We start from the raw sequence: 22,096 nt of genomic DNA, 5'->3' as shown, positions 1-22,096 counted from the left end.
CGACTAAGCTAATATTAACCAGCTGTCCAGACAATACACAAGAATCAAACAAAAAAGATAAATCCATTTTGGTAAAATATAAGACTTCATAACAATAATTTGCCCCCACCAAGAGAACTCTCTACCTTTCCATTGTTTTTATTTTTTTTACCAGTATATATGTATACATGACTTCATTAGAAAGATTTATCGGTAGTGCTGCAGATTTTTCAAGATTTAATTTATAACCTCAAATATTTGAAAACTCTTCAATTATATGCATGAACCACGCAAGAGTTTGGACTGGATCGCAGATGGTGAGAACAACGTCAACCGCATACAAAGTGGTTTTAATCTGGTCAGAAAATATCCCAAAGCCCTTAATTTGTTGATCTGCTCTGATAGCAATTGCTAATGGTTCAATTATCATCAGGTATAAAATAGGTGAAAGTGAGCAACCTTGATTTGTGCCATTTGTTATGTTGAACCAGTTGGAAGTAAAACCATTCCCAATAAAACGTGCTGAAGGGAAAGAATATACCGTATATACTCGAGTATAAGCCGACCCGAATATAAGCCAAGGCCCCTAATTTTACCCCAAAAAAATGGGAAAACGTATTGACTCGAGTATAAGACTAGGGTGGGAAATGCAGCAGCTACTGGTAAATTTCTAAATAAAATTAGATCCTAAAAAAAAATATATTAACTGAATATTTATTTACAGTGTGTGTATAATGAATGCAGTGTGTGTGTGTGTATGAATGCAGTGTGTGTGTATGAATGCAGTGTGTGTGTATCAATGCAGTGTGTGTATATGAATGCAGCGTGTGTATGAGTGCAGCGTGTGTATGAGTGCAGCGTGTGTGTGTATGAGTGCAGCGTGTGTGTGTATGAGTGCAGCGTGTGTGTATGAATGCAGCGTGTGTGTATGAATGCAGTGTGTGTGTATGAATGCAGTGTGTATGAATGCAGTGTGCGTGAGTGCAGTGTGTGTATGTATGAATGCAGTGTGTGTGTGTGTGTGTGTGTGTTGCAGTGGTGGGGGGGTGGGCAATTTTATTATTTTTTTATTTATTTATTATTATTTTTTTATAATTATTTTAATATTTTTTTTAAATTATTATTCATCTTATTTTTTATTTTATTATTATTATTTTTTTTTCGGCCCCCCTCCCTGCTTGATATATGGCTGGGAGGGGGGCTCTTACTCCCTGGTGGTCCAGCATTGGTAGTTCAGTGGGGGCTGTGGGGGCTGCAGAGAGCGTTACTTACCTGTCCTGCAGCTCCTGTCAGCTCTCTCCTCCTCCGCGCCGTCCGTGCAGCTCCCTCTGTCAGCTCCCAGTGTAAGTCTCGCGAGAGCCGTTACACTGGGAGCTGACCGAGGTGCTGAACGGACGGCGCGGAGGAGGAGAGAGCTGACAGGAGCTGCAGGACAGGTAAGTAACGCTCTCTGCAGCCCCCACAGCCCCTGTCTGTATTATGGCAATGCAAATTGCCATAATACAGACTATTGACTCAAGTATAAGCCGAGTTGGGGTTTTTCAGCACAAAAAATGTGCTGAAAAACTCGGCTTATACTCGAGTATATACGGTAGAGCTAATATTGCACTTAGAATGTTACCATGTAGACCAAATGCATCTAGTACATGCCGAGGGACATAGGCGGGGGTCTCAGATAAGTGACTGAAGAGGTTAGGGAATTGCCGAAGTCCGGAATTTCGGAAGTGCCGAACCGAAGTGCCGAATTTCGGAAGTGCCAAAACCAAACCAAATTTGTTGCCCGTGCACATCCCTACTATCCACTATAGGTTAATTTAACTTAGTCAATTAAGGAAAATTATATTTTTGAAAACACTGCTCCATAACTATAGTGGGTTGTCTCTCAGGAAGATTGTATAATTCATAATGAAAATTTTGGAATGCCTGACCAATTTCCCCAGGATTAAGTAAAAAAAATTCCCCTTGCTTGATCTTGGCGATCACCTTTTTAGCTGTATCATTTTTCAATTTGTTTGTTTTTTAATTCATCTGCTCGGTTTCCTTTATAATACCACTTTCTTCTTTATTGTTTGCTTTTTGCATTAATTGGATATTTATCTGATTCTTGTTTTCCATCAGCCGCTCAGCTGTTTCTTTTCCTGTTTTCCATTCTCAGATTTTCTAATTTTATATAAAGCTCAGCCAAGCTCTTACCTCTAAGCCTTTTCTCTTCAGTGCCCATTTTAATTAATAGACCACTGATAGTGAATTTATATGTACACCAAATCATTGGAATAGAGATGTTTGCAGAGGCATTCTCCTTAAAGAAATTATCAGTAGCTTCTTTAATTATATTAAAATTTTGCTTCTTCTTATCCAATAAAATGTTAAGTCTCCAATTAGATCGAGTTATGACAGTTTTATCTTTAAGAACCATGATAACTGCATTATGGTCAGAGCATGAAACGCCAATTATCATGATTTTTTTAAAATCAATTTCACCAGATCTCTTCCTGCTAAAAGATAATCCAATCTAGAATAGATCTGACGAGGTGGAGAAAAACAGGAGTAATCCCTCTCTCGAGCATGCAATATAAGCCATGAGTCAACCAACACGTTTGTTCTCAAAATCTCATTAAACTGTCTTGAGAGATTCTTAGTATGACTTTTTTTGTCTTTCTTAATTGGGCCAATCCTATCCATATAGGGATTCGCAATAAAATTGAAATCCCCCAGGAAAAATTATTCGTCCCTGTCTCATTTTTTTCTACCGGAGAGACAATCCTTCGCAAAAATCTAGTTTGTAGAAGATTCGGGGCATAATATTTATTTATAAAATATTTTACTTATAAAATATTTTACCAGGAAAGGTACATTGAGATTTCTCTCGTATTCAAGTATGTCCTTATAATGATGGTATAAATTTGATTATTAATCTCACAGACCAGAATATGATAACAACCTTCATCTATAAGTTTGTGGCACAGCTTAAAGGCAAGCTTAATAGAAATCAATATCGTGATTCCCCTTTTTTTCTTACTATGCGTCGAGGACCTAAAAACAAAGGTGAACTCTTTAGATTTGATCCATTCTTTATCTGTAGGCTGCCGATGAGTTTCCTGTAACCCATATATATGTATATTTTCCTTTTTCATAAAATCAAGAAGGAAGATTCTTTTTTTGTGGAGAATAGAACCCTCTGACATTTAAGGTAGCAAACCTTACCATATCAACCCAAAATAGGAGCTCTATATCTCACCGATCAATACTGCACAGGGGACTAACAAACCACAATATTGTCACTACTAATACATAACATACATTGCACGTGAACATAAAACATAAATAAACCCATCCCAATGGTCTCAAGGGGAAAACAAGAAGTTTTTTCCCCTCAAAGTAATTGCCAATTTATAGGCAAATACCTACAAGACTGAAAAAGATATAACCGTGTTAGCGGTTAAGCTGCAGGATTATACCAGCACAATAATAAGATCAATTCAATATATAAATGGCCCTTATTCGTAAATTTCCAGCCAGACGGGAAAAAAAGAGAAAAAAAAAAAAAAACACAGGCTGGCAAAAATGCCCGTTTATATGGGAGGTTGAGGTGTAAATGTACATATATCTTTTTATATCATTTATTAATTGAGGGAGAGGACCAGCTATAACATTTATGTCCTCGCTTGGATTGCTCATTATCATAGGGAGAAATATCTAAAAAAGTTTTCTATTGAGGACAAGAGAGAGAGAAGAGGAGAGAAGAAAAAATATATATATATAATTAAAGGGAACTGTACGGCTCAATTCCAGTAAACTCCCTTATAATTCGTATCTAATTAGCGAAAGAAAACCTTAATTCGATTGTTAATAAAGCCAATAGTGTTACTTTTATATATGTGAGACCATTTTCAATTATCTATTCCTTTTTCCGTATTTCCCATTATATATGAAAATTTTGTTAAAAAGTGATTCATCAAAATTAAAAACTGTGGGGGGCGGAGCCTAGCTTCCAGGCTGAACAGACGTGCAGAAACCAAGCTCCTGACCAAAACTGCCATTTGGGTGAAAAAAACCCCAAATACCGAGCACGTCCACGATCTGGAGGAAAACGAGCAAAGAGGGGACACCCGGGGGAACACTTTGACACCCGACTCAAGTTTATCACTAACCGGGAACCCTGAAATCTTGCCGAGGCCTACCTGGGACCGAAACGGGGAGAGGCGGCCGCTCTCCTCGCTAGAGAACAGGCCTACAGACTGCTCTCACCTCCCAAATCCTACCCCCCCCCCCCCCTTTGGACCGGCGGGGGTCATCCCGGTCCAAACAGGGCGACTGGACCACAAGCTACAAACTAGAGCCAAGAAGCCAGACCGGGAAAACCTGGTGAGCCACGCAGCACCTCAAGATGGCTGCCGCGACACAATCCCAGTGCATCCCTGCAAGCCAGACAGACCAGAGCTGGAAGGAGGCCTTTGAGGCTCGCTTCAACGCTATCTGCCAAGCCTTCTGAGACCGCATTGCCCAGCGTAAATCCCTGTCTACACCTCCCGAGATGGAACCCACCTGCCAGGTAGCAGCGGACTCCTGTCCATCTTCTGGGCTGGGAGCCCAACTGGAAAAACCTCCAGGCCGCAGTCCAACCACCCGCGGGGAAGACCACGAGTCGGAAACCCCGGGGACCCACGATCCAACCTCACGTCGAAGGCGGATCCACGGACAGAGGGCGCTAGCTCCCTTAACAGCCCGGAGCCGTAAGGACGGGGACCCGTTCCGCTACACACAGCGTCTGCACTACAAGAAGGGCAACCCACACTCCCGCATACCGGAGAGAGGCATCGCTATAGCCAACCGGGAACCAGATTTTCCATGGTGGCAGGCACAGGGAATTGGCTGAGGACGGCTAGCTATATAACTCACGGCCCATCTACGGAAGCCCAACACCAGCCTGGACTCTGACTAATCTAATGTGGACACTGTTAACCTGTGTAAAGTATGGCTTACACACGCTCACCCACACTATAGACGGCGAGGATAACCTCCCACCACAGCTTTAGCTTTGTTATTATTTTTGTTTAAGCTGACACCCAAACCAGCTTGCTCTTAAAGCCTGAGAACACTACCTTACCTTACCTTACATGACAGTAAGCTGCATACAACGTGCATAATCTCAAACACTCATTTAAATATAAAAATTCGTGCTAACCCCTCAAATGATGCAAAGTAATGTCTTTTTCAGATTTCACTGCTACTCAACATGTATCATTAAATGTACTGCAACCCTCGCATTCGCTGTTGTGGCGATGCAGGATTCATTGTAACTTTATGCACGAGCAAAAAAAAAAAAATTAAAAAAAAAAAAAAAAAAATTAAAAACTGTGCCTTTGACCATAAGATTATATTTCAAGACAATTTCTATATTCCTCAATGATTGTCCTAACCAATTAATATATGTTAACTTTGAGAGCGCTATATAGTAATTTCTTTTGTAATTACCAAGTATAAAGATACTATTCATAATGCATTTTAAGATATGCCAGCAAACAGAAAAAAATAAAAAAATAGAAAAAAAATAATAACATAGAATGAGCAAACCCCAGAGTGCATATTAAAATCCAACTATCTTTTTCTTCTAAATTTCCCATTATATTAGAAAAACGTCCTTAAGAGTGATTCACCATAAATGATCAATGTGCATTCTATCTACCACACAAACGTACATTCCACTACACAATCCCACGTCGTAAATTACAATCATTTATATGAAAACCTTTTAGATTATTTTATATACTTCTTCCCATATCTCCTCTCTCTTCTCTCTCCCCCTCCCTTACCCTTTTACTGGGAAAAAACATTTTTAATAACCAATATAAACGTATACGTCCGAATAACCTATAGGCAGTTAAAGGGACACTGCAGGCCAACTCCCACTACCCTTAACCCTGCAACTGTAAATATAGCAGTTTTTTATAAACTGCAATAATTACCTTGCAGGGTTAACTCCTCCTCTAGTGGCTGTCTAATAGACAGCCACTAGAGGGCGCTTCCTGGCCTATAGCACAGGTTTTCTATGCTAGAACGTCGCTGGACATCCTCACGCTGTGTGAGGACCTCCAGCGTCGCTCAATTCCCCATAGGAAAGCATTGAATGCTTAATGCGCGTGCCTCCTCAACCGGCGGGCGGGATCAGTCTCGCCCACCAGCTGACGTAAGGAAGAGGAGGAGCGGCGGCGAGCAGAAACCTCTTCAGCAACCGGGGATGGGAGGTGGGAGGGAACCTGCAGTGCCAGGAAAACGGATTGTTTTCCTGGCACTGGAGTGTCCCTTTAAACCAGTTTATTAATTTGTAACCAGTTTTGAAGGGCAGTGGGGTCTCTAAAAATGTAATTTTTTCGTTGTAAGAAAATTTTATGCCCATTGGGAATGTCCAAGAATATTTAATTTCCTTGTTTCTCAAAGCTAAAGTCTGTGCTGTACATTTCATTCGAAGACACCTTGTGCCTGAAGATAGATCATTAAAGAGCTTAAGTTCTTCCTATTTTGATCCGGTCTGATATTTATTTCTCATAGCCGTCCCAATTTCCATTTTAAATTAATAAGAGTGACATGTGATGACATCTCTAGGGACTTGCGCAGGTATTGCTTTAGATTTCTATACTCTGTGGATCCTCTCAATGACGTTAACCTTGTTGTTATATTCAATGTCTAGGAATTGAGTGAGCTCCACCATATATTGCTCAAGATCCAAGGCAGGAATACTTTCGGGGATACCTCTCAATCTGATATTGTTCCGCCGTGCCCTATCTTCAAGGTCCGCCATCTTGGTTTCCAGGTTTTTGATCTTGAATTCCATCCGTGATATCGTAGCAGCTTGTTGTGTATTGTGTATTGTGTTGCTGGACTGAAATCTCAATTTTTTCCTCTGTGTTCTGGATCTTAGACATTATTTTAGGTAACTCTTTTTTAAAGTCGTCTGTTATTGTGTGGATCTCGTTTCATTTTTTTCAAACTGAGTTTCAAAACAAATATTAGATAGCCTTGTTTAGAATTTTGAGAAATTTGTTTATGAGCTGTTGGAATTTTGTTGTCCTCCATATGGAAGCGTCATTGCTCCCTTGTGTGCATGCGCGGCTTCGCCACACATGCGCACGTACTTCATAAGGCGGCATTCATGCCGCCCTCTGAAGTCCTGAGCGCACTACTGCGCATGCGCGCGCCGCGCAAGCTGACAGCTCAGCTCGCGGTCTTTACCCGCCCCCTCTCCTCTGCTGACAGGCAGGAGAGAGAAGGCGCGCACACAGTGCCTTCTCGCTTCTGCACACGTCAGAGGTATTTCAATACGTCTGACGTATACAGGGCCTTTTTAGGGCCATACATGATAGGAAGTCCCTCTGGTGGCCGTCTGAGTGACAGCCACTGGAGGTATTCCTATCAATCAGCCTTAAACACTGTATTTTCTCTGAAAATACAGTGTTTCCATTAGATTGCCTGCAGGGAGCTATAGATCTCACCTGAACAACTACATTAAGCTGTAGTTGTTCAGGTGACTAGTGTCCCTTTAAATGTCCATCAGGAGTGACAGAATTGGAGGTGCAGTTAGTTTTTAATCACGGAGCGCTTTCTTTCTTTAGTTTCCCCCACTCTTTTCTTTTCCTTTCCATCTTTTTATTTCACAAGCTCTTATTCAAGATCGGATCAGGAATAATAGACAGACTTTGGGGTATAGGGGAGGGAGAACGTTTATAATTATCTCAAACAGGTTTAGCAGACACGTGGAGCTTCCTGTCTGCCAAATTTTCCCTTTTATGAATCCCTTTCCTCTCCCCTACCTCCTATATTTCTCTGATTTGATATTGCAGTGCAAAGCCCCTTGGCTATAAGGAATACCAGGTATTATACGGCACTTATCGGTTATTTATCAGGTGTTTGGTCGTCCGTGGTGAGAACAAACTTCTCTCTGATCTCAGTGATGACAAAATTCTCACTGCGCCCTCGAACGCCTCCAGTACCAGTCAATTGTTCCAGAGTACTCTTGCTGTGACCTGCACTGCAACAATTTTTTCTGCAAACAGCCTCTCTCGAGCAGGGTCCAAAATTTCGCCTTGTGTCATTGCTTCGCCCCCCTGATTATGTATTTTAATTAGTCCTGTGTCATGCATCTGATTTAATGCAGAATATTAGTGATGTTTATATTATATTATTTATCTGGTTAGGCAGAGCTAGGGAGCAAGAGGTTTTTGCATGATGTGCTATCACAGGGATGTTCAAAAGTTGGCTTGAGCTTCAGCTGGCAAGGTATTATGGGACTTCTTGTTCTAGCCGAGGCTATACCTTTTGGCCACCCTAGCTAAGATGGATTCTTGGACTTTGTGTTGTGTCCTTTTCTTGAAATGATTTTGGAATGGCTCAATCCAGTTCCAAAGTGTACATCATTAAGGGTATTGTTGGCCTTTTATGAATGGTGAGAGTATCTTCGAACTTGTCTTCAGCATTAACCACCAGTCCACGATCTTATTTCTACAGCTGAAAGATATGGTATAAAATATACACAGACTAGTGGAGCGCTTATACAAAATATAAAGTGATAGAGGGGTCCTCTTACCCCAACAATCTCATACTTAAGAGTATACTAAAGCAAAGAACACAGTGTAGATGGTCTTTAGTGGTGATGAGTGATATAAGTAAATAACTAGAACCACTCACGTGGTCTGGAGCCTATATGGTATTGGCTCTGTAAAGTGAACCTTTGTGCTCTTTGGGCAGCAACACACCCCTTCCTCTATGATGTACCTCCAAAAAGACACAGAAAAGAAGGGAAACCGTCCAAATGGGTAGTACTGTGCAAACTAGCAATAAATATCTTGGTGGTAAATATTAGGCTCACCTTGTTGATAGCCTTAAATTCCTGGCTCTGAGGGTTATCAGCAGTGCCAATATATAGGGATGGCACTTCCCAACAGAAATTCCCAGAGGCTTCAAGGACTTCAAGATGGATGTAGAAAATAATTTTATTGGTTCCAAATAAAAATAATGAATAAAACCAAAAAGACTCAACAAAGGTGAGCATAATATTTACCCTTCTGTCAGTCCCTACATTGGCTTCCTGTAAGGGCTCAATTTAAAACTATCAAATTGCTTTCAAATCTCTACATAATGCTGCTCCCAGCTATCTATCCTCCCTAATACACAAGTATGTCCCGTCTACGCCCTTACGCTCTGCTGAAGACTTTGGTCTATCTTCTATCTGTACTCCCACCTCTGATGCTCGCCTTCAAGAATTCTCTAGGGCTGCACCGTTCCTATGGAACTCCCTTCCCTCCTCCGTTAGATGCTCACCCCAGTCTCCACTCCTTCAAAAAAATCATTAAACTTGTCCAACTTGTCTGGTTACAACTACATGTCTGTTCGTCCACCCACTGTAAAGCACTGCGGAATTTGTTGGCGCTATATAAATAACATAATCCCTTGAACACTCTGGCCCCTATTCACAATATAGTAATAGAACTGTCTGGCTGCTTCCAGATTGGTGTGGCTGGCTGCCAGGCCTCTTTATCCCCCAGCCCCTTTGTGTGTCTCCTTGTCCCCCCTCAGCATGTGTTTGTCCTCCTCTCCTGTGACCTTCTTCCCCCTCCACCCGTACACCCCTCTTTTATACCCTTCTTACCCCCCCAACCTGTGCCCTTCTTCAAGTCCCTTCCAATTTATTTACGTCACTAGAACCACTAGTTTCTATGACCCATCTGTTCTACTGAAACTGGCCAATGCAGCTCGTCTATTTTAGCAACATCCCTGACAACTCTAGTGCATCCAACCCACTTGAAAACACTTCTGAGGTGGATCTACACAAACTCTGCAGATGTCTATTGCTTCTAAGTAGCATTTGACCCACTTGAAACCCACATGCCTATGCAGTGCTTTAACCCTATTGGAATCTATGACCTTTGGCTCAGAACTAGACAGCAGGATTCTGCAGTTCATCTAGCTCACATAAATCCATGGCCTCTGGAGTGCATATACCTCAAAATAAACCAAGGTCTCTGAAATTTACCAACACATTGTAGCACATGGCCTCTATAAAGGTACCCGCTCCATTGGACCCATTTCATATGCTGTATTCATCCCTATAGGAACAATTCTCTGCAATGTGTCAATCACAATAAAACTGTTGGCCTATAAACAAACATATTATTCCATTTGCTACCCTGCACAGGAATTCTCCTCTTTCCCATTTCTGTGAATCCAGTAAATGCCATTAGATTATTTTTAAAAGAAGTTTTATTTGGATTTTTCACATCCATAAATGATTCGCAAAATATATTAAACAGAAACCTCCCAACCCCCCCAACAAATTGGAACACTGTACACTTCCCCAAATAAAAAAATGATGGGCGAAAAAAATAAAAAAAGACAAATCACAGCCACACAAATAATGGGGGCCCCAATCCTGCCAGTGTCCTCTCACATTGAACTGGCACAGATGAACGTAACAGGGCTAATGGGAAGGGAGTCGAACGTTTTGCCTGCAATGTTACTGGGGACTTTGTTGTCATGATTTCTAACCAAGTGACCATACAAGCTATGGGGGCATGGATACTCCCAGACTATTGGTACAAGTGACCTGAGCAGAAAGATGATCGTGGCAACCTTTAAGAAATGGCTGCAAGGAAGGTGTAGGAAGAAGGTGTTGATCTGGTGTTTTTGTTACGGTTTGACTTGCGCTTACTGGGACAATTGTAAAGAGGGCATGGGTAGAGACGGAGGACAGACAACGGAAAGGGGAAGAAAGTAAAAAGCGTATCAGGAAATGGGGTATCAAGAGCAAGAAAGGTTGCAGACAAAAAAAAATGGACACAAAAGAGTTGTAGCAGAATTGATAGTATATCTATAGTTAAGGACATATTTAAATTTGTGGGTATGTCATATGCATGACCTCATTCAGGTAGTTAGAAGTGAAGGCCGCAAGGCGGTGTGCAAATGCTTAATGAAGAAGAAAAAAAACAAAAAACACAAAAACCGTATTCTGCTTGATTAACACACTGGTTTGCAAAAGTGTAAGCACTGTTTGTATGTATAGAGGTTATGTTCTAAACACTAAGTCACCAGTTCCCTATTCATTTCATATGGTATTTAACAACCATTTCCATCATGCATTTCATATATCAACTCTCTGAAGGGTCAATGAACACGTCTCTTTAGTTTGAGAAGATTACATGATTTCAGAGGAGGAGCCTTTGAAACATCCCTTTTAATGCCAAAAGGCAAGCAAAAGGCTGTAGTTGAAAGTCATTGTATCGCATGCAGAGCGTTGCTACTCCAGATGGGCTGTAGCGTGGGATTGATAAGTGGTGAGAAGTGAATGGCAGCCAATGCCCCCCTCAACATTCATGCATTGGAAAGTCGTATATGCTCAGCCAGATCCTTCACTCGTCCATCCTTGTGATTAAAGGCTGAATAAATGTTATCCAGGCAGTAAGTCCTTTAAAAATCTGGTTAGTCCTGGGGGAGAATTGCCACCATCCCATGGAGAGGATCTGGAAGGAAGGGGGAAAGAAAATCAGCCAAGCTAGTCCGTTCTGGGACTTCTTTTCATCCTTGAAAACAGTGAATGATGAAGACGTCTGTAGAGGAATAGATCATTCATTCAACTGTTGGAGAGAAAGGGGACAGATTGGCCATCTCAAAGAGCAAAAACGAGAGAGTGAACCTATCCCAGAGACAGGGGAGGAAGGTAGAGAAAGGAAAAAGGTCTGTTCTGGGTGGATTTCCCTTTATGAATGGATGGGATGATCAAGGGACATTTATAATAAGAAAAAGGAATGGTGGAGAATTTGTCTTGCGGGGAGTGTCTGTCCTAAGTATGGGGGTGTATTATTTTTTAAGGAGTTTTTTCTTCTAAGTTCCAACAGAGTACGAATCTTATATTCCCAGTTGCTCACCATCTTCTTAGACTTGAACAGGCCACAAAGGGGATTTGACTTTTGCTTTTTAGAATCCCTCTGAACTCCTTCCCCAAATGTTGAGTAAGAGGCAACCAATATTTTGCACACAGTCTTTAATTCTCGGCAGGCCAATAAAACCAGGAGGGCTGGAAGCGGGAAAGGGGTGGTTGATGATGATGGCCAGAGAGAAGATGATGATGATACAAAAGAGCGGCTTGTGAAAGGCGTCTGAGAAGGCAATGGTACGAGGCCAGGGTGAGGCGGAGTAAAATAACAGTCTAATCCCCCGCGCCACATGTCACGCGGGGAAAAAGGGGTTAAAATTCGTCGCTCTCAGCAGCGTGCAATTGTGTGTCATCTGCGTCAGTCATGCTGCTTTCTTGTGATTCGTCAGTTCCCACTGCAAAAACAAACAAAAATAAACCAGGTTAATAAAAACAAAAAACCTGTACAAAAAACAATTTTCACTACGCAAGAATTCTGTCCTAAGCAATAGAGATCATCTCTCTTATCTCAAGGTTTCTAATGAGCTTAGAAATTTGATTTAAACACTAAAATGAAACAAACAAAAAAATTATTTTCCTTCCCGGGATGATGAGAACCCAAGAGTTGTGACATATGAAACAAGTCCCTCTCAACTGGTAGAGGTAGAAACCCGTGGAACAATTCACTTTAGCATGTTACTTCCTCTCTAGCCTCTCCTCTAAAATATTCAGTTCTACTAAAAAGGAGGAAGGGAAGGAGAAAAAAAAAAAAAAAAAGCTATAAAGGGCAGTTGAAGCACGAGCAAAGACAACAGCACCCAATAATGTGTGGGATCTCACCATCCAGAAGTAAACTACATTTTCAGGTAAGTCACACATTTTTTTATGACTGATGTCATAGTTTGGTTTAAAACTGCAATAAAAACCCATGCCTATTCAATAGGAAAGCATTAAATCAATGTTTTCCTATGGGATTTTTTAAGACTCTTGACATGAGGACATCCAGCGTCGTTTTGCGCTCTAGTGGATCTCTGGTAGACAGCCACTAGAGGCAACCTTACCCATGCAATGTAAACAATGCACCTTCTCTGAAAGGGATAAGGGGACAAGGACACTGCACCCAGATCACTTCAATGAGATGAAGTAAATCTACTAGGCATGAAGAGAGAAAAAAAAAATATGCACGTTTGAGAAGCTGGAGAATTTCAATTTACTGTGTTCACTTCTATCTGGTTTTAAGATCTTGCAAACGGATCGTCCTGACCTGATTCGTAAGGGTAGCACTCGCTGATCTGCTCTTCCTGGGTCACCGCTTCCTCATCATCTGGCAGGTACCGTTTGTCTATGGCCTCTTTGATCTGGTTATTGGCACCTTTGGGATCCAGATCCATGGCCCAAGAAAAATTCATAAGAGCCAGGTGTGTCTGTCCTAATTTCTTATAGACCTGAGCAAAAGAAATATTTGCATTCAGTGGATGATGAGAGTGGGAGAGAACGTGCAATGCTTTTAGGGTGAAAACACAATGGGTTAAAACGAGGACAGTTAGCAAGCTTGTGGATACACATACGAGAAGGTGGGCACAATGAATTATAGAATAATGGGAAATACAGATATTCAAATAGACATTAAAAACTAATGAGTCAAATAATCCTTTCATCAAGTTATTTTTTTTAATATGAAACGAAAAACTCATTACTATCTTTAGTATACAACTGGATTCCTCAGCCATATGCATGCACTTTGAGTCAGACAGTGCTCAAATCCAACAATCTCTATGGTCTTCCCTGCTTCACTGTCTGAACAGATACAGGGAAGACCATAAAGACTGTCCGTTTTCAAACACTGTCTGCATGTTTATACACTAAAGGTAGGAATGAGTTTCTCTCTCTCTCTTTTTTAATATACCCTTTATGTTTGAAAGGACTATTATATTAAAACATCATTTTGAGGTGACAGCATGTACAGTCAATACGGGATGAGAAACAACATGCAGATTACAGAAGGAAGTAGCCAATACAAAAAGAAGGAACATGCAGAGTGTGACTTTAAATGATAGGAGTACAAACATGGAGGGTGAACATGAAGAATATACAAAGTTGGAGACCGGTACACAATCTGTGTGCAGAAAGGGAAGTAGGGAAAGTGGGGTATGGAAGCTAGCGCTCGGTCGGCCCACCTTTCCTATTAAAAAGTACACAAGAGATTCTTTAGGGACAATCTGTTTTAACTCCTCCAGTTCCTGTAGCGCAGACTGAAAACAAAACAAAACCAGTATTACAAATGCAGTGTGTTTGCGAGCGAGTTCCTGCCACCTGGGTGGCCGCTATACAGATCAGATGGAATCACAATCTGATTTCTTCCTGCTCACACGTACCTTGTACTTCTCATTGGCGAACAAGATAGAGGCTCGGTGGAATTTGCATAGAGGATTTTTTGGATCTATGGAAATAGCTTTGTTCAAGGTGTCCAAAGCTTTGTCAGACTTCTTGAGCGCGTGTTGTACCTGTATAAAAACACCAGCGTCACAGATTAACTAGTGATCCACATAAAGGTTGGAATAAACAAAGCCTATATTTGCGCAGTTATTACATTTAAAAAAGAAAAAGTGTATTTTTGTTCTACTTCCCAAGAACAGGCAGGCATTGTGGAATTCAAGTACCCGTCTAGGCTAAAGATGGCCAAACACAAATTCATTATGGAGTAAAAAAAACAAAACGTAAATAAATGAAGGAAACTCTAACATATACAAATGTATGACTGTCTATTGGCTGCATCTGCAGAGACAAGGTCATGGCAGAGGTTTTCCAGTCAAACTTGGTCCTCATGCGTTTTTCAGGCCCAGCATGGGGAAATATGTGTTTCAAAATTTAGCAGAAGTTTAAATAATGGAAAATTATGGGGAGGGGGCGGGAGGCATTTTTAGAAAAACAGGATGTAGATCCCAAATTAAATAATTTAATCTATACACACTATATCACCAACAATGCTACCTAGTGCCGTGTAGCATCGTTGGTGATAGTGTGTATACCAGAAGTGTACTGGAATACAATACAAATTTGAGAGGAGCTCAACCAGCAAAGGAAAATTAACAATGTTCTTACACCCAATCTGAGCTGGCAGGAAAGACAGAAATGACAGAAACGATAAAGCATCATGTGATCAGACACCACTCCTCTCAAACTACAACAGTGAGCAACATCTAGAAATATGAAAGATACCTAGGGCAAACTTACCACTCCGATGTGACACAGCAGTACAGAGCTTTGGGGGTTAATATCCAGTGCTTTCTGGAAATGCATCTCAGCCAAGCTAAACTTCTCCTGCTTGTAGTAAATCATTCCAAGACCATACCTAGGACAACACACTATTACAACAGCAGAACAAACAAGAATTTCCAAGGACCAGCACACTATTACGTGATGCATTGCTTCTGCTGTATATAAATGCTTTTCACAATAACCCTCCACCCTAACGCAATGTTACGTCCAAGCTGGGTATCTCACCAAGCATTGTAGTGTCTAGGGTTGACACGGATTGCGTTCCTGAAGCAGGCCAGGGCTTTGTCCAGCTCTTCAGTTAATACGAACTCGTGTCCGAGCAGCGTGAAAGCATATGCGTAACCTGGATCCACCTGAATTGCCCGCTGGAAGAACTTAATGGCAATGTCGTGTTCTCTTTGCAAACTAAAGCAATTTCCAGCTGCACACCACGCCTGCAAGTAGAGACCAAGTTAGGAGGTACAGCAGCCCATTCTAGAACAATCTCTCACTCTCATACTAGAAAGCACAACAGTTTAGATTTTGAATTATAAAGCGGCTTTGCTGCAGTTCACACACAGCTCCAAACAGCTACATTGAACCTTAATAGAATTTCCAGGTAAACCTCCACCCACGTTCGCTGAGATGACGTAATACCTCTGGTGAATTTTTGTCCATGTCAGTGAGGTCCTTGGAGAGCACAGACAGTGCCACGTCTTTCTGCAAGTGCCACAGCGTTGTTGAGTAGATCTCCATACCTTCCACCCTATAGTTTTCAATCCTTCGCACCTCCGAGAACACTCGCTCTGCCTGGGGGACAAAAAACAAAGCAAAAAATAACACGGAGAATCTCCTTGCTAGTGAAATGAGGGAATAAGGAGATGGCATTCAGAAGAAGTCACTCACACCCCTTACCTGCAAATACTCTGCCAGCTCAAAGTAGGCTCTGCCAATCTGGCAAAGCACCCAGCCAGTGTTGTAATGGTGGGAGGGGAGATGACTTAGGATATTGATTGCTTCCTTGCAGTTGTAGGAGCACAGGGCCACATAACCCTTCCCCATGTCCCTTAAGAGGCTCATCAAGCCTTCTGAGAAAAAAATTAGATTAGAATCAGGTATAAAACAAACATGATCATAAAGTTCTGCGTTACATGGTCTAAGGAAGGCAATGCTGGTTTGTATTCTGCCACACTTCATAAAACATCTTGTTTGTGAACATGTTACCTTAAGGGAACTCTCTCTCTCACAAGAAGTTCATCTCACTGAAGCTATGGGGGGGGGGGGGGGGGGGGGGGGGGGGGGCATGGTCTGGGCCCCATCTTTCCTTCAAAGGATAAACCATTTTCCAATATTTTAACCCTAAACGTGGTCCCCCCCGAGCCAATACTGCTGCCCCCTCACTTCCTTCCTCCCTGTTGGAAAATGGTATAACCCCTAAAGGTAAGACCGCACCCACACACATCTACAGACAACTTCAATAAGGTGTAAGATTTATTGTGGTGAAAGGGTTCCTTTAAAGGACGCATGAAGTTGGATTTTCCACTCCGGTTCCTTTAATGTAGTATCAATTCACTGCATACTGATACTTCCAGGATATACAATGTGTGAGTTCACGCAGAGTTTTGGCTTTGTGTAGGTATCCAGGGAACACCCGTTAGGCCTCACCTGCTGCCGCTTTTTGCATATTTAGTGCCTGGATCTGTGGACCCACACTGGAGATCTTCCCTTCGGAGATGATTGACGCATCTAACTTGGTAATTTCAAGACTCTCGTTCAGGTTTGCCTGCGTGACACCACTCTTGTTTGTTTTGCTTTTGGTTTTCCGGTTGGGAATTTTGGGTGGAAATTTCATTTTCAATTTTTTACTGTTCTCCTGCAGATGAAGCAGAAATGAGGAGTATTTTACATATTCCCCCAAAAAGAAACAATATCAAACCACAGAATGCATATACAAACTACTTGAATATTACAGGTTAATAGCCTTCATACATTTATTGCTAAGGTACATTAGCCTCTTCCCTCCCAATCAAGAGTATTCACAAGCTCACTTTCAATTTGTGACCATAAAACCACAATTAACACTTTGAATAACACTCTGTCCTCTGTTATAATGTTCATCAAGCATGTCAAACTCGATGCCCAAAATGGACATCTTTGCGGCTTGGCGAGCCGCGAGTGCATGCTTAGTGTCAAAGCAGAGTAGGCACCTGCTTTCTCTACATTGCAGGTGCCTACTTTGCTAAAAGTTACCCAGCCAGAGAGGAGAGGTTCCTGGTGGCAGCGAGGGAACTCAGCTTTCCTGCTCCTTACAGCTCCCTCGCGCTTTCCCTCTGTAGTGATGCTGGGCGCCGGAATATGACGTCATATTCCGGCACCCGACATCACTAAACTGCGCGCGAGGGAGCAGTGAAGAGCTGGAAGGCTGAGCTCCAGATAGAAGAGGGCCCACACCAGCTCCCAAAGGTAGGGAGCAATAAATAAAATTATGTGAGTGCCTGTATGTGTGGGTCAGTGAGTGTCTGTCAGCGAGTGTGTGTGTGTGTGTGTGTGTGTGTGGGTCGGTCAGCGAGTGTGTGTGTGTGTGTGTGTGTGTGTGGGGTCGGTCAGCGAGTGTGTGTGTGTGTGTGTGTGTGTGTGTGTGTGTGGGGTCGGTCAGCGAGTGTGTGTGTGTGTGTGTGTGTGTGTGTGTGGGGTCGGTCAGCGAGTGTGTGTGTGTGTGTGTGTGGGGGGTCGGTCAGCGAGTGTGTGTGTGTGGGGTCGGTCAGCTAGTGTGTGTGTGTGTGTGGGTGTGTGTGGTCGGTCAGCGAGTGTGTGTGTGTGTGTGTGTGTGTGTGTGTGGTCGGTCAGCGAGTGTGTGTGTGTGTGGTCGGTCAGCGAGTGTGTGGTCGGTCAGCGAGTGTGTGTGTGTGTGGTCGGTCAGCGAGTGTGTGTGTGTGTGGTCGGTCAGCGAGTGTGTGTGTGTGTGTGGGGTCGGTCAGCGAGTGTGTGTGTGTGTGTGGGGTCGGTCAGCGAGTGAGTGTGTGTGTGTGTGGTCGGTCAGCGAGTGTGTGTGTGTGTGTGTGGTCGGTCAGCGAGTGTGTGTGTGTGTGTGTGGTCGGTCAGCGAGTGTGTGTGTGTGGTCGGTCAGCGAGTGTGTGTGTGTGGTCGGTCAGCGAGTGTGTGTGTGTGGTCGGTCAGCGAGTGTGTGTGTGTGGTCGGTCAGCGAGTGTGTGTGTGTGGTCGGTCAGCGAGTGTGTGTGTGTGGTCGGTCAGCGAGTGTGTGTGTGTGGTCGGTCAGCGAGTGTGTGTGTGTGGTCGGTCAGCGAGTGTGTGTGTGTGGTCGGTCAGCGAGTGTGTGTGTGTGGTCGGTCAGCGAGTGTGTGTGTGTGGTCGGTCAGCGAGTGTGTGTGTGTGGTCGGTCAGCGAGTGTGTGTGTGTGGTCGGTCAGCGAGTGTGTGTGTGTGGTCGGTCAGCGAGTGTGTGTGTGTGGTCGGTCAGCGAGTGTGTGTGTGTGGTCGGTCAGCGAGTGTGTGTGTGTGGTCGGTCAGCGAGTGTGTGTGTGTGGTCGGTCAGCGAGTGTGTGTGTGTGGTCGGTCAGCGAGTGTGTGTGTGTGGTCGGTCAGCGAGTGTGTGTGTGGTCGGTCAGCGAGTGTGTGTGTGGTCGGTCAGCGAGTGTGTGTGGTCGGTCAGCGAGTGTGTGTGTGGTCGGTCAGCGAGTGTGTGTGTGTGGTCGGTCAGCGAGTGTGTGTGTGGTCGGTCAGCGAGTGTGTGTGTGGTCGGTCAGCGAGTGTGTGTGTGGTCGGTCAGCGAGTGTGTGTGTGGTCGGTCAGCGAGTGTGTGTGTGGTCGGTCAGCGAGTGTGTGTGTGGTCGGTCAGCGAGTGTGTGTGTGGTCGGTCAGCGAGTGTGTGTGTGGTCGGTCAGCGAGTGTGTGTGTGGTCGGTCAGCGAGTGTGTGTGTGGTCGGTCAGCGAGTGTGTGTGTGGTCGGTCAGCGAGTGTGTGTGTGTGGTCGGTCAGCGAGTGTGTGTGTGTGGTCGGTCAGCGAGTGTGTGTGTGGTCGGTCAGCGAGTGTGTGTGTGGTCGGTCAGCGAGTGTGTGTGTGGTCGGTCAGCGAGTGTGTGTGTGGTCGGTCAGCGAGTGTGTGTGTGGTCGGTCAGCGAGTGTGTGTGTGGTCGGTCAGCGAGTGTGTGTGTGGTCGGTCAGCGAGTGTGTGTGTGGGTCAGTGGGTCAGTGGAGTACCTGGATGTGCATGGAGGCACACAACGCCACGTCACATTCCGACATGACATCGACGTGCTCCACTTTCACAGGGTTTCAAGAAGTAGCGGGAGGATCAGATTTGGCACAGGTTGTGGACGGCGCCATTTGGGGTATACCAGAGGCCGCACTCTGGAGTCGCATACTGGCAGCAGCAATGTGAGTGGAGCATGCTGGGATTTAATATAGGGGGAATGAAGGGGGGAGGGGAGTTTGCGGCCCATATTTGCGGCTTTTTGCGGCCCATATAAAAAACTTAAACCTTGTTTATCTGGCCCATGCTAGACTGAGTTTGACATGCTTGATGTACATCTTACACACACACACACACACACACACACACACACACACACGACGTGGCTTATTCATGGCCATGCTTTAACATGGGCTGTAGATTTGTAGATGGGCTGCAGACAGGAGAAATGTCTTAGTCACCTATAAGCCAGAAACATGGTAAAATGGTAAAGGTGCCAAAGAAATCAGAGGACATTCTCACAGCATCCGCAGACAAGCTGCTCTTTGTACCAAGTGCCACCCACACAGACTAGTTAATGTAAACAATACACTCCCTCCTACAATGATTGTGTTTGTTTCATGAACAAGAAAATATGACTGCTAATAATATTAGCAAACAATGAATGGCACTGCTTAGTGGATTACTCATAGTAATAAACAGGATTACTAGCCATTAAAGAGTCACATTGCCAAGTCAATGCAAAAACTGAATGTGCACAGCCAGGTGTTTAATACCAAACAACAGGACATGTAATCTTCAGTAAGGGTCATCCCCAAGACGTGTCTACTTTAACTTATCAATTCGTCATTACCAAACAAAGGATAGTATGTGCAGGACACACAACGCTCATCCCACTAGCTCAGGTGATTATTAACTTACCTTGGTGGTAGAGCTGTCACTAGTGAAGAGCCGGGAACTCCGCCGTGGTAGTGCGTTTGGAGGAGCAGCTATTGTGGGGCTCAGAACCTGAGGTGTGGTGCTAGAATGAAAAGCACATTAGCCTAATGGAAATAACTGGAGCAGTGGGACTGCGTGATTTATTAAAGACTAGGTAAAAGGTCACATGACAGACACTGGAGTCTGAGTACACAACACAGTCTTCACAGGCTTTTACTCTAGGACAGGGGGGGTTAGTCCACTGTTGGCACTCCAGACGTTGTGGACTACATTTCCCATACAGTGAGTGGAAAAAAATAGTATGATCCCCTGCTGATTTTGAACATTTTTCCACTGACAAAGAAATGAACAGAATAATGACAGAAAGAAAAAAAAAAAGAAAAAAAACGCATGTCAATGGGTGAAATAAGTATTTGATCCCCTATCAATCAGTACGATTTCTGGCTCCCATGTGTCTTTTATACAGGTAACGAGCTGAGATTAGGAGCACACTCTTAAAGGGAGTGCTCCTAATCTCAGCAAGTGACTTGTATAAAAAAAAAAAAAAAAGTGTCCACAGAAGCAATCAATCAGATTCCAAACTCTCCACCAGGGCCAAGACCAAAGACCTGTTCAAGGATGTAAGGGACAAGATTGTAGACCTACACAAGGCTGGAAAGAGCTACAACACCATCGCCAAGCAGCTTGGTGAGAAGGTGACAACAGTTGGTGCGATTATTCACAAATGGAAGAAACACAAAATAATTGTCAGTCTCCCTCGGTTCGGTGCTCCATGCAAGATCTCACCTCATGGAGTTTCAATGATCATGAGAATGGTGATGAATCAGCCCAAAACTACACGGGAGGATCTTATTAATGATCTCAAGGCAGCGGTCACCAAGAAATCAATTGGTAAACACACTATGCTGCAAAGGACTGAAATCCTGCAGCGCTCGCAAGGTGCCACTGCTCAAGAAAGCACATGTACAGGCCCGTCTGAAGTTTGCCAATGAACATCTGAATGATTCAGAGGAGAACTGGGTGAAAGTTTTGTGGTCAGATGAGACCAAAAATCAAGCTCTTTGGCATCAACTCAACGTTTTTGTAGGAGGAGGAATGCTGCCTGTGACCCCAAGAACACCATCCCCACCATCAAACATGGAGGTGGAAACATTATGCTTTGGGGGTGTTTTTCTGCTAAGGGAACAGGACAACTGCACCGCATCAAAAATCAGCCTCGAAACCTTACTGACTTGTATCTGCAAAGAGTAGTGGGACAAAATCCCTCCTGAGATGTGTGCAAACCTGGTGGCCAACTACAAGAAACATCTGACCTCTGATTGCCAACAGGGTTTTTGCCACCAAGTAAGTCGAAGGGGTCAAATACTTATTTCACTCATTGACATGCAAATCAATTACTAACTTTTTTGACATGCGTTTTTCTGGATTTTCTTTGTTATTCTGTCTCTCACTGTTAAAACACACCATCACCTACCATTAAAATTATAGACTGATCATTTCTTTGTCAGTGGACAAACGTTCAAAATCAGCAGGGGATCAAATACTTTTTTCCCTCACTGTAATTCTCTCACAGGCATAATGCTGACAAAGCATCAGGGGAGATGTAGATTTAGTCCACAACATCTGGAGTGCTGAAGGTTACCAACTACTGTGCTATGAAACTGAAGCCATCTTCTATGATGCTTTGTCATTCTAAAATCATGCAAAGCATCAAGGGAATTGTAGTTCAACAACATTTGAGGATCTACCTTTTGGGCACCCCTGGCATAAACATTCCTCATTTAAATGTTTTATAGAACATGTACGTTA

The 22,096-nt window shown here is 43.4% G+C and overlaps 1 protein-coding gene across 4 annotated transcripts in view; it reads right to left on the bottom strand.

Moving 5' to 3' along the window:
• Nucleotides 1–10,215: 10,215 nt before the first annotated feature.
• Nucleotides 10,216–22,096, bottom strand: part of CDC27 (cell division cycle 27) — a 29,335-nt gene continuing 17,454 nt past the window's right edge. For 2 of the 4 annotated variants that reach the window (XM_063459383.1, XM_063459385.1), the window contains exons 10-19: nucleotides 20,270–20,369; nucleotides 16,805–17,012; nucleotides 16,055–16,227; nucleotides 15,797–15,949; nucleotides 15,386–15,594; nucleotides 15,116–15,233; nucleotides 14,257–14,385; nucleotides 14,059–14,133; nucleotides 13,146–13,326; nucleotides 10,216–12,297 (exon numbers count right to left, since the gene is read on the bottom strand). In XM_063459383.1, the coding sequence (XP_063315453.1) occupies nucleotides 12,215–12,297; nucleotides 13,146–13,326; nucleotides 14,059–14,133; nucleotides 14,257–14,385; nucleotides 15,116–15,233; nucleotides 15,386–15,594; nucleotides 15,797–15,949; nucleotides 16,055–16,227; nucleotides 16,805–17,012; nucleotides 20,270–20,369 (1,429 nt within the window). In that variant the 3' untranslated portion in view covers nucleotides 10,216–12,214. The remainder of the gene's footprint in view (nucleotides 12,298–13,145; nucleotides 13,327–14,058; nucleotides 14,134–14,256; nucleotides 14,386–15,115; nucleotides 15,234–15,385; nucleotides 15,595–15,796; nucleotides 15,950–16,054; nucleotides 16,228–16,804; nucleotides 17,013–20,269; nucleotides 20,370–22,096) is intronic. The other 2 variants (XM_063459384.1, XM_063459386.1) reach the window with 1 other exon arrangement.

Source organism: Pelobates fuscus, chromosome 6, assembly GCF_036172605.1.
Source record: "Pelobates fuscus isolate aPelFus1 chromosome 6, aPelFus1.pri, whole genome shotgun sequence".
Classification (NCBI taxonomy): Eukaryota; Metazoa; Chordata; class Amphibia; order Anura; family Pelobatidae; genus Pelobates; species Pelobates fuscus.
This window is presented reverse-complemented; position numbering and strand designations above follow the sequence as displayed.